The sequence below is a fragment of the Leptidea sinapis genome, chromosome 14 (genome assembly GCF_905404315.1).
Source record: "Leptidea sinapis chromosome 14, ilLepSina1.1, whole genome shotgun sequence".
Classification (NCBI taxonomy): Eukaryota; Metazoa; Arthropoda; class Insecta; order Lepidoptera; family Pieridae; genus Leptidea; species Leptidea sinapis.
The window spans coordinates 11,723,149-11,736,152 of record NC_066278.1 but is presented as its reverse complement, the minus strand read 5'-3'; the positions used below and the strand labels follow the sequence as shown (position 1 = coordinate 11,736,152).

Below are 13,004 nucleotides of genomic sequence, written 5' to 3'. Positions count from 1 at the left end.
TACTATCAACAGATAGAAATAAATTACTACCTTCTACTGTCAGTAATTAGCTGTCAATAATCTGAAGCAGTCCCAATATACCCGATAAGTCATTCTTATCGCCTTATATAGGGACGCGTGAATTGCAATTTCCATACAAACTTCTTTCGCTGGTAAGCTATACGTCATCCCATTGACAGACAGTGTGTACGGATAAGGTGAGTTACCGTCGATATGTTTATTGGGACAGAAAAGTCAACGATAGTTACGATTTTTATCTCAAGTAAGAGATAGACTGAATTTTTGGAACGGCCGTAAAACAGCTACGTCAACTTCTAATTAACATACATAACACGAAATATTAACTAAGAAACAGTCTTCATACCAAAGCCAAACCTCTTTTACGAAACACCTCCGAGGAAAATGACGAGAACCTAATGACGTATCTGATATTACTGAAATGACACATTGATCGAACGAAAATTCAGTATCGCTTATGCTCGATCGACGGATGTGGCAAAGAGATTGAGCGAAGTACAAGCTAAGTTACTTTACATTATAGTATTTTGTTTCGTTATATTAAAAATTCGTTTTTATACTAAAAAAACGTGTGCTTCTTGGGCCGCCCGACAGAGTTATCTAAGTTGAACTATTTTGTATTGAAATTATTTAACTTGAGTAAAGCTTAGGTTATTACTAACTTAATGTATATTAACATGATAATGTAAGGAACGGTTATTCATTATTAAGATCTTTTATTAGTTACATAATACATTTTATTCTGAGTTACAATTCTTGAATAAGTACATTAGAATTTTGTTTATGTACATTATTAATATCTTTATTTAATCCTATAAAAGTAACAATTAGTTAGAGTGATACAGGAGGAGCCTACCTACCGCTGCCGTATGCGCGAGAGAAAGGGAAGCCAGACATACTGGCGCCGTAACGCGTTACGTTACAAAAAGTTATATCAAAGTTATTACTTCAAAAATATTATTCAAATTATTCGAATATACAAAAGAGAGTGAAATCGGGAGATTGAACTGGCCATAAATACTAACGAAACGCAGAAACCAATTTTCAATAACGTTGTCTTGTAAATTCTTTGAATATCAGTGAATTATGGCGCGTATGAAATGACGTAAAATACTCTCATAGTATATACATCATACCCTTTTTTCTCTTTATAAAAAAACCATTGCTATTGTAAAACTGTATTGATCTAATTTTGAAGCGAATCAGTATTATTCAGCGGGTAGAAGTGTTTTTTAGCGAAGTAGAGGAATACCAGCATACATAGCTATACATACCGTAGCTAGTGAAATTACTGGGCAAATGAGACTTAACATCTTAACTCTCAAGGTGACGAGCGCAATTGTAGTGCCGTTCAGAATTTTTGGATTTTTCAAGAATCCCGAGCAGCACTGCATTGTAATGGGTAGGGCGTATCAATTACCATCAGCGGAACGTCCTGCTCGTCTCGTCCCTTACTGTCATAACGAAATGAATAAAAAAATAAAAAAATCTAATTTTGAACCGAATCAGTGCTTAATCTGAATCAGTGATTATAACTTTTCGATACAACTTTTTTTAGCGAAGAAGAGCATATATTCCGTTTACCTGATCATATGTGATCGCGCGACGACCGCGGCTTCTCCTCTTTTGTAACACCAGAGGAATTAAAGGATCGTTGCCTGCCTAATAAAGCATCGAATAAGTGTGCATACTTTAGGTTCACACATCTCCAAACATGACCACATTTAATCAATACCTGGCTGTAATTGAAACAAATGAAATCAGACTTTAACTACTCGCAGCACATCTTATTTTTTCTTGAACACTATTAAAACAAAATTTGCAGAGGTGAAAATGAGTGATTCTTGCTCTAATAGTGTTTTCTATAGCTTTTGTTGAAATGGTACCAGTCTGCAGTGTCATAGGCAAAAAAAAGTATAGATTTTCAACATGCGCTTTCTTATTTGATTTATTTATTACAGCTTTGACTTATGTAAACTAAAAAAGTGGCCAAGTTCGAGTCGGACTCGCTCATGAAGGGTTCCGTAGCAGCAAGTAACATAATATGAAAGTTTTTATATCTATAAGAAACTACAATTAAGTATGTGATGTATAAAAAGTTAAAAAATAGCACTCATTTTTAGTATAGTTATCATGTTTAAATCTGTATTTCATTCTACAGAACGCAAAACAATACGCCATTTTTTATTAGAAACACTACATTTTAATTAGAAACCAAACTCGAAATATAAACTTTTACGTAGATATTTCAATGAGACCGAAGTTAAATTATACAAATACCAAACATACTATAGTAAAAGTAAAAAATATATCCTATATATTCTTTCAATAAGAAAATATTTTACGTATCAGTTTATACATGACGCCTAAGGATAAAAAGTGTGTGTCTACTTATGTATGCGCGCAAGAAGTTATACTTCCTGTCGGCTGTCGCCGTGTGTGGCACTATATGTCAGCAGAGTGGGACGAGATGCGGTGCTTTTTTGTATCCTACCCGTAGAGGCAGATCTGTTTTTCGCTGGGAGATCCAGATGCCGCTGCTCACTCTGTTGCTGACACATCAGTACCACAGTACTGCATGGTATGGAACTCTTCATTCCATCCTCCTCTGTGCCTATCGGAGGCAGGTCCCAACCATGGTTTGACCGCTCCTGCAAAATGACCTCTCACCGAAAGCAGAAAAAGCGGCTCGAATCATCGACGATCAAGTCATCTCCGATCGGCTTGATTCTCTAGCATTGCGTAGAGATGTGAGTTCTCTCTGCATTTTCTACCGCATTTATCACGGGGAGTGCTCAGAGGAGCTGTTCGGGTTGATTCCAGCGGCCGAATTCCACCACCGGACATTACGTGCAATGTACCATCTGCATCACGTAGACGTCTGGCATTCCACAAACGCGCGTTTTGTTCAAAATTTCTTGCTTCGCACAGCCACTTTGTGGAATCAACTACCGGCAGCGGTCTTCCCGAACAGATACGACTTAGGGACCTTCAAGAAAAAAGCATCCCACCTTAAAGGCCGGCAACGCATTTCTTGACACACCTGTTGTTGCGGATGTCCATGGGCGGTTCATCTCTCCCCATCCCGTGAGCCTCTTACCCGTTTGCCCCCTCTCATATAAAAAAAATCCTTGGCCTAATAAAGCAAAAATCCTTAAAATTATTTATTCCTCGTGCTATTCTATGTTTGCAGAAAGAACAATATTGTAAAAATCTTTCAACGATGGCTTTGACAGTACGGGCTTGAACCGTTTGCCTATCCTAATAATGGACGAAGACACCAAAAAACAATAACGATGTCGCAAACGTCAGAAAATTTTAGGAACCAACATCAACCTGTTACTTTTGTGTTACAGTGATGCACGCGGATCTTAAATTTCACTCTCATAATTTTTTCATAACGCACCTAAAGATGTATAACTTCAAAAATAAAACGTAAAAAAGACAAACGATTTGATGTAATTTTCGAACGCTGACTAATTTGTTTGCGAAAAGCCTATACGATGTTAATTTGAGTACCACATATCCTGTTATTGGAAGTACAAGTCATGTACCCAACGTGTAAATAAAAACATAAATAACACCATTATTTCATTCATATAATACCAAATGCTCTTGACTTTTATCAGAACTTGGCAGCAATTATGAATAACGTTTGTAGTTTCTATTAAAAATACACTGAAACTATATTTTTAATTGCATTGCTCGGTGGCTTCAGAGATATAGTTTAATAGAATATGTTTTTTGGAACAATATCAAATTATTAAGTTGTAGAATTGAAAAGTTATTGATCATATGGTTTCTATCTAAGATTAAGCCACGGTATAGTGTAGCTTAGTTACTAATCTTGTATTTTTAAACGAGCAGTTATTGTATATATATAACCTGAATCTCGGAAACGGTTCCAATGTATAAAATTAAGTATACAGGGGATTAAATAAAAAATCGATCTAGCTAGGTTTCAAATTAAAAATAATGTAGTTTTACCCGTGTTTTAATGAGAAACAGCTACAATAACATTATAATACAAAGGTAAATTTCGCCACTGTATACAAGACTATTATTATAGTTTATTGGTCAAATTGGGTGATCCGGAAAGCTGAAGGCCCCGGTTCGAATCCAGATGTCCTATTAGTTTTTTTTGTTCTAGTTTTGTACATTCTTAAAATTCCAAGTAAGGCTCGGTCGTCCGGATATTATAAGTGTTGCGAAGTCCACATACTTAGTCAAACTTTGTGACTTTTTAATGTGAGTCTTAATAAATACTATCAAATGATATCGTTAATTTATTGCTTTTTTTTTAATTATATACATTTGCTGTTGAATGTTGAAGTCGTTTTTGTATCTATATAAAATAATATAAAGTTATTATAATTAAATACATTAAAGTTGTGGAAAACCTATACCATCAAAAACATAACTTGTAAAATAACCAAGTCTCACAATTCAGTTCCTCTACCGTAAAAAAATTATCACGGAGAGCTGTTTCTCCTGATTCCTGCCGCTGAATTTCAACTTCGCACGACACGCCACAAATTAGGATATCAACCCCACCATCTGGATGTGTGGTGGTCCTCCACAGTACGGTTTTCATAGAGCTTTCATCCACATACTACAAAGCTGTGGAATGAGCTTCCTTGTTCCTTCCTTGTTTCCGAGACAATGCGACATGGGTACCTTCAAATAAAGCGCGGACAAAAGGTCTAGTTAGTTAAGCCTTCCTTAAAGGCCGGCAACGCTCCCGTGATTCCTTTGGTGTTGCAAGAGAATGTGGGCAGCGGTGATGACTTAACATTAGGTAACCCGTACCCTCATTTGTCCTCCTTTTCCATAAAAAAATTTGAGATCCATATAATACCAAGTTGGTCAATTTATTCAGTCCCAACTTAACGGTCCTTCTGTGTTAGCGTAATTTACAAACCTAGCAACATGTTATTATAACCATATCAATATTAAAAATCCTTAATGTTTTTTTTTTAAATAGATTAACTAGGACCTCGCATGTAAACACAATATATTATATTTCTTTTAATTAAAAGACAGTGTGTCACACAAGTAAAACTTATTAAATTTAATTAGATTGTTTAGTGCGATGGCCAAGTCAATATTGATATCAAATATTTGAATTTCAAATTCAAACTCACTACGATTTACAAATTAAATGTAAGTGAGGGAATTCACTTTAAAAATAACAATCATTGATATAACTCGTCTTTATCATAAACGTGAAGGAGTACAGATTAAACTACCCCTTTCTAAACGGTTATTACACAATCTTGCGATACGGAACCGTTCCAGCTGTAAGCATCAACTTTATTAGATGCTGTTTGACGGAGATGAGAAAATCCTTTCCTTTATAATTTAAAATGTAATTTCTTTTCAAGAAATAGTTTCATTTTATAAGTTTCAAATTCAAACATTTTTAGTCAAAAAAGGATTTAAAATTACTTAATGAATGTTAAGAACTACCACTCATACGAAGTAGTATGCCTCAGACCTGAGAAGAATGAGCGCAAGAAACTCAGGAGGCTTTTTTTAAATATAAAATATGAATTGCAATGTTATATCGTATAATTAACATTTACCTATAATATATAACAATGCAACGCATAAAGTTGTAACCCGTTGTTACTTGTAACTACAGAAATAATTCACCATGCATATCGATGTAAGTCGTCGTATCTATGTATGTTTTCTGTTTTTCTTGGTAATTATAAATTATTTCGCGTAGATAGTGCTTAACTAATCAAGATATAGAGGTACTTTTGATTTTTACTAAAAAGAAACTAAGAATCTGTACTCAATTTTTAGAAATAACATAAATTATCTTTAAATGCACTGTACTGAAAACTTGTCATAATTTCGATAGGTATTTATTTATTTATTTATTTATACTTTAATAAAACGGCGTAAGCCAATTACAATATTAAAGTAAGAATTAATTACAAACTAGACATATTACACAAATAATAGTTAATAAATACAAAGTTTACTGTAAATAACTAACAATTAATTAACATCCAAATACCGTTCATCCATTCCTCTCACAAAAACGCAAGCACTCTGTTAAAATCGTCTGCCATCCATCCGCAAGCAGGGTTGGCTTCGAGAACAGCGTTGAGAGCAGAGAGAGAGACCTCGGTATAGGTGAGTTGGTGCGAGCCACAGTACGATGTGTCGGACTTGAGAACAATGTATGCTTGCGCCCCAACAGTAATTGTCCGGTACAAAGATTCTACATAGCTCAACATGCAAACTCGGCGCATCTATATCACCTCTGAGAACTCTGCACATAACTGTGAGCTGCTGTCGTTTTCGCCTAACCTCGAGGGTGTTGTAGCCTAATGTACCCAGAAGAAATTTTGTGGGATACATATAGGGGTAGTATCAATGCGTACGTTTGTAAAGGTACCTAAGAAAAGCTTTTTGCACCTTTTCGAGAAGGAGTACATAAGTACTTTCATACGGATTCCACACACACATAGCTGTTTCTAGCTTGCTGCGCACTAAAGCACCGAATAAAAGATTTATAAGGTAAAGCTTAATAAGGTATGCGTGGGAGTTGTCGATATTATATACATCGCCCAATAAAAGACTTAATAACTCAACTTACCGAGTAGAAGGAATAACAAGTTTTTGTTTGTTAGTTTAATAGGCACTAATGGCCGTGGGAAAAACATGGCGTGCACAAATGTATGCCTGCTACCTTTAAGGTTTCAGCCTGTGATTTGTTAATAGTAATTATTGAAAAGGCAGCTTTTCATGGGAGCAAAAGGCGCTTACAATTAATAACTCCCCCGCCTGCCGTCGTCTAACCGCTTGTGCGCCCGTTCCATTCGCCCGCCTCCGGACCGCAACATAATATCTCGCACTCGGTTTTTTATCGTCATCGTCGTAACTATTCAAATATTTGTCCAAATGATGTAGTGTAAAAGACAAAGTTTATTTATAAATTATATCCTATGTGTTATTCTGATGTGTAAGCTATATTATTGTAGTTTCAATAAAATCCATTCAGTAATTTTTGCATGAAACGGTTACAACATCTATACATGAATTCTCACAAACTTTCTCGTTTATAATATTAGTAGGATACGAGATACGCTCAATACTTTGATCAATTAGCTAACCATACGAATACCGGATTATCTAAAAATCTTGGCAACAATAATAATTTAATATCAAATTATTAAGTTTTGAGAGATCAACAAAATTTAAATAAAGCACTTTTTAAGGATTAAAACGCGTGTAATTGTAACGGTTTTACTGGAAAGGTCTTGAAACGTCGGGTTAACTAAAATAAAAATGTAACTTTTACGCAAACATCTAATGTAAAACCGTTACAATTACACGCGTTTTAATCCTTTAAAAGTGTTTTATCTAAATGTGTAACACTCGAGTTAATCAAAGAAAATACTATTATCGCGTTAAAGAGTTAAGTGAAACATTTTTCAATAAACGATGAAAATGTTTTTAAAGAATAAATATAGCGAAACTAAAAAGACAAAGCATTACGTTTATTGCACTTATGCAAAAAATCAGAAGTCAGTAAAACTTATCATCGTTTTGACAACATTTTTGCAATTGAAAATTCGACAAATATAAATTTAAAAAGCAAAACTGAATACGAAATCTCAAACACATAAAATACAAGAATTATGTGTTTATTGCACTCAAGTATTTAGAATTCAATTAAATATGATCTAGCAATAATATATTAAAGTAAGTGTTAATTTAATTAAGTGATTCAGAGTAATTGATTTGGCCACGGTTTCCCGTTCTAATCTGCCCTGTTCAAGCCGAGTTTGCCAAACTAATAGCTCACCTCTACGCTTAGCCACAACTGACGTCACAAGTCATGTTTAATTATACTCGAGATTGGGAAATATTTGAAGATAATCTTGTTAGTTAAGCTAATTTTGATTAGTTTTGGTCTAAAAGTCCTATTACTGATCAGAACACGCAATTTTTAACATCTCAGTCACGGACTAGAAAAAAAATAAGGACTCCGTGTCACCTTACATAACAGTGTAGCACCAAAACAAGCCGATAAACGTGTAATTACATAGCCCCACGCACACACTTACACTACTACAGGCCGATAGGCGGCCATTATAAGAATTGTCATCGTCTGTAACAGATCAGTTTGCGTCTCAATAAAATATTTAAAAAATGCCGTCGTGCGTTGTGTAAAAGTGTAAAAACGATACAATATAAGTATTTGTGGCCATATATCATTATTTAAGGGAGAAAAAATTGTGTAACTAGTATCCCCAATCGCACACACACTAGTATAACGGTGCTCCACTTGCTAATATCACGGCGCGGAGTCCTTCTTTTTTTACTCGTCCGTGGTCTGAGTATATGTTTTTTATTGGAGTTTATTTCGAATGGTAAATATAAATTATAAAATTCCAATCGGATAATTAAATACCGTTTCACGTTAGAATTTGATAACCATCATCATCATCATGGTGTTTGTAAATTCTTTTCTTTAACATAAGTAATATTATTATGTAGTTTAAGTTGTTTACTTTTTCTTTTATTTTACACATTAAATTTAAATAATATTGTGATTTGACGACCTTTTGTACACGGTTAAGCTCGAATGAGTTTATGTATGTACAAGAATTATAATATTTATATGTAATTTGTTAATTAAAAATATATAAGTAAAATAAAATTAGATATCAGCTGAAAGACGTCCACTGCTGAACAAAGGCCTCTTCCAAACATAGCCATCACGATCGTTCGTACCTATTCCGGCAATCTTAACCAGATCATCGGTCCATCTTGTGGGGGGCTTACCAACACTGCGTCTTCTGTATCGTGGTCGCCATTTGAGGACTTTACTTAATTTGATAATAAATACCTTCAACTTGATTTCCTCATTAAAAATCAAATTCAACTTTTATATTTTAATTCAAAATAGGATTTTTAAGTCACTTATTGAACGTTAAAACCTTTAATTCGAAAAGAGAATACTATTAGAAAAATTATGCTAAATTTATATTTATTTTTAAATCTGATCTGATTTTAAATTTGAAAATGAGGTTTATCTCGGTGGGCTTTTTTAAATACAATTAAATTCCACTTAATTAGCCTGAGGGCGGTTGCTTCGTTTCCAATCTAACACAGATTATATCTAAATATCATTACGTTATAGATGGACCGACGATTTGGTCAAGATCGCAAGAGTAGGTTTGATGAGGGCAGCGTAGGACTGATCGTCATTGAGATCCTTATGAGAGGTCTTTGTCCAGCAGTGGACGTCTTACGGCTGTTTTTTTTTTATCATTACGATGTAATTTATAATTTACCACATAAACGTTTTTTGACAATATTTTTGAATTTTGTTGCACATTTATTTTGTCCATTTTCTAGGTTGTGAATGCATCATTTATTTAACACCCAATAAAAGACTTAGTAACTTGACTTAGTCGAGTAGTAGGTATAACAAATTTATGTTTGTTACTGGTCGAAATTGTGAAAAAAACTGAAATGTAATGTATGTATTTGTATGAATCGTGGTTACAAACTTATTTTTTAAAATTGGTAGTTGCACCGCACAAATAAGTGTACTATGTCTATGAAAATAATTACGTTTTCAATAATATATTGAGAGGCGACAGTTCAAATGATTATTTTTTTAGTTTTTCTCTACAATAAGACCTGGGTTATAAATGGTGCGAATAGTGCGTTCGGACGCAGCACAAAGATGATAAAGAGAAATTGACAAAGACTGTTTAAATATATAGTAATAGTTATACTATAAAAGTAAAAATTTATATGTTAATGGTATTAGTATGGCATACCATAAGTCAGAATTATAAAAACAACTTAAGTAAACTAGTCACGCCGTATCTATATCATTTAATAGTTGAATCTTTTTAAAATGGTTTTGACATGTTCCAGATGGACAAAGGCGTACAGCCACTGTTCAGGTAATATCTATAAATAAATTTAAATGTTTTATTAAACAATGGCTCTGTCGAAAATCATACTACTCCACAGCTGAATATCTAAGTGATCGGACAGCCTGGGACTAGATTATGATTATTTTATAGCAATAACAATGACAGTACAATAATGTACATTTTATTAAAAAGAGCGCAAATAAAGAATGCTGGAAGAGTTTATTGCGCCACTTCATCTCTCTCAGAGCGCCATTTGTTTCCGAAGCAGTGGTAGTTTTAGAAATGACATCAAAAATAATTCTAATGGAATCAATGTCTTTCATGCCTTTTATCATACAACCCCTAAAATATAAAATTCAAATGGATTATTTGTATAAAGTCGGATGTTTTAGTAGTTAAATCTATATTGAATTTGCGCAGCTCCACTGCGCATTGTCTGCACGATTTCACTGTCAAGCAATTATTTGGAACCTGAATAGCTTTTGATCCCGACCACCTAGAAACTCAAACTCAACGAGTTTTAGCTTTTCTTTTCAAGACCTTTTAGACCAACTGTTGTGGTTGCCGAGGAATATAATTTCAACGTCATCTTTATGCATTATATTTTTTATATGACAATAAGAGACGAGACGAGCAGGACGTTCAGCTGATGCTAATTGATAGACCCTGCCCATTACAATACAGTGCCGCTCAGGATTCTAGAAAAACCCAAAAACAACAAAGTGATCCAAGGGTTCCTTGTTTTCCTTTTCAGGTACGGAATCCTAAAAATTGTTGTACATATTTTGTATTAGCCTCGCCTTGATAAATATTTGACTTGTGCCGTGTAATGTTCGTCTTTAATTATAGAAAACTAGCAGTAGTAAGCTAGTACTAATTGAACACCGCCACCCACATTCTCTTGCAATACCAGAGGAATCACAGGAGCATTGCCGGACTTTGAGGAAGGTATACGCGCTTTTGGGTACCCATTTTGTATCGTCCCGGAAACTCCACACAAGGAAGCTTATTCCACAGCTTTGTGGTATGTGAAAGAAATTTCCTTGAAAACCACACTGTGGAGCAACGCCACACATCTAGATGGTGGGGATGATACCCTTATTAGTAGCGTGACGTGCGAAGGTGGAATTCGGTGGTAGGAATCAGGTGAAGCAGCTAAAATGATTTGTTTTTCATTACCCTGAGAACTAACAGAGCCTTAAACACCTTATAATTTAAAATAATTACAAACAAAAATAATTCGCATTGCGTTATAAATCAGAAGAAATATTTCGCTTCGTTGAGTCAACAAACATAAACTATACGATTCATTCACGTCTTACTGATTTTGCTCACTGAAATGATAAGCGAAAACATTTTCTATGTGAAAGGAGTGAAAAGATGGCATGGAAAAATCTATTGTTTTTGTCCCTGTTAAAATGACTACATCTTTTAAAAGCACAAACAAAACCTTACTTTTGGTAAGTGGCGTTTGAAACTTCTAGGTTAATAGCTCTTAGTAGGTACTATGGGATCCATGACAAAGTAACGGATTCTCAGTAGAATATTAACGATACTCGGACGAATCTTTTATATGCTATCCGGATATTTGAGTTACCTACCGCAACGTCGGAACGCTCAAGAAATTATTGTCGTAGACGAATACGATGATTAATGGAACTCATTAACGGCTTATATTAAGGGTGCGATTTGTGGCAGAATTTCTGTCTGTAATCGAATTGTAATGCGCTTACGTTATTGGTTATTTTTTTAATAATAATATTCTTAGTAATATTCATAAATAGTCGTAATTCTTAAGTAATTTTGATTAATTGTAATTGTGACTTTGTAAAATTATGCAATATGGATGCGTGTCTGAAATAAACATTTATTATTATTATTACATTGTACCATGATGGAATAGTTCTATCTATTTTTGTGTTCGCAAGGCTCTTTTGAAATTATCCTCGAGCTAGATTTCCTATGTTGAGATAGGCGTTTCCCCCTAACTTCGTTTGTTTCATTTAAACGGCGCTTTGTCTTAAGTAGGTCTGGTCTACACACATTATTCAGACAAATTAGTGTACTCTAGGTTTATTAAAAATTTAAAAGAAAATAGTTTCGGATTCTTCTACAATTTAATATCAACTAATGAACTATGATATGAAAAATATTAGACTACCTCAAAGCCAATCAAATTATTACGACTTTGTCATGTTGTTACAATTATTGTTGTTTTTGGAGTCGTTTGTTTGTTTTGAAAATGATTTTTTATATGTTGAGGTGTTTGTAATAATTTAATAAGCGTGTGCCTTGTTCATGGTATGGTAGACAGACTAATGAAATCATAATTTGATTATGAGAGAATAAAAACTAGAGAATGATTTAAATCCTTGATCTTAAAGGATTGTTTGCAGATAATAAACATAAATCGCAATAAATGTACATAATTTATTTGATTAATGCTCAAACTGCCTTGAAAAAGCCTTATCTATAAATTAAAGGGTAAGTATATGTCATACAAAGTTTGATGTATAATGAAAAATTCAGACAGAAACCAACTCTTTTTAGAGCAGAGACATGATTCGCTTGAGTTATGTGTAGTAAAGTATATCGTTAATGTATGTCTTGTTCGTTTTTCGTCGTAGCCAAATGTAAGTAGAATTAATTATTCATTTTTGGATGTGACAGCGCGGATAGCTAAGTAGATGGACCAAAATCACATAAATGTTACAAATTATCTCTACGGTTAATAACATGTTTTTAGTTTCTTGAATCTATTCAAATTTTCTAAAATTTTACGCGTTTAGCGAAACTTTCACCTGATAGTGATAAACCGATGATTTTATTGCGAAATCACTCTTGATTTTACTAAAAAATCTGTGTGGCATAATAATTGCGGTCGTCACTCTGAGACATAAGATTCATTTAAGTTTCATTAAGCTGTGCTATTAGCCTGTGCAATTAGACTGTGCTATTAGCCTGTGCAATTAGACTGTGCTATTAGGCTGTGCTATAAAGCTTATGTTTTAGACTGACGAGCGCAAATATTGTAAATCGAAAAACAATCTATCTTGCGCATCACAGAAT

General features: G+C 34.0%; 1 protein-coding gene across 2 annotated transcripts in view; it reads left to right on the top strand.

Annotated features, from left to right (window-relative positions):
- Positions 1–13,004, top strand: part of LOC126968002 (putative fatty acyl-CoA reductase CG5065) — a 95,563-nt gene that overhangs the window by 32,815 nt on the left and 49,744 nt on the right. The window contains exon 2 of one of the 2 annotated variants that reach the window (XM_050812777.1): positions 9,934–9,962. The exons of the other annotated variant lie outside the window; for it this stretch is intronic. Within the exon in view, the coding sequence (XP_050668734.1) occupies positions 9,934–9,962 (29 nt within the window). The remainder of the gene's footprint in view (positions 1–9,933; positions 9,963–13,004) is intronic. 2 annotated transcript variants of the gene reach the window in all.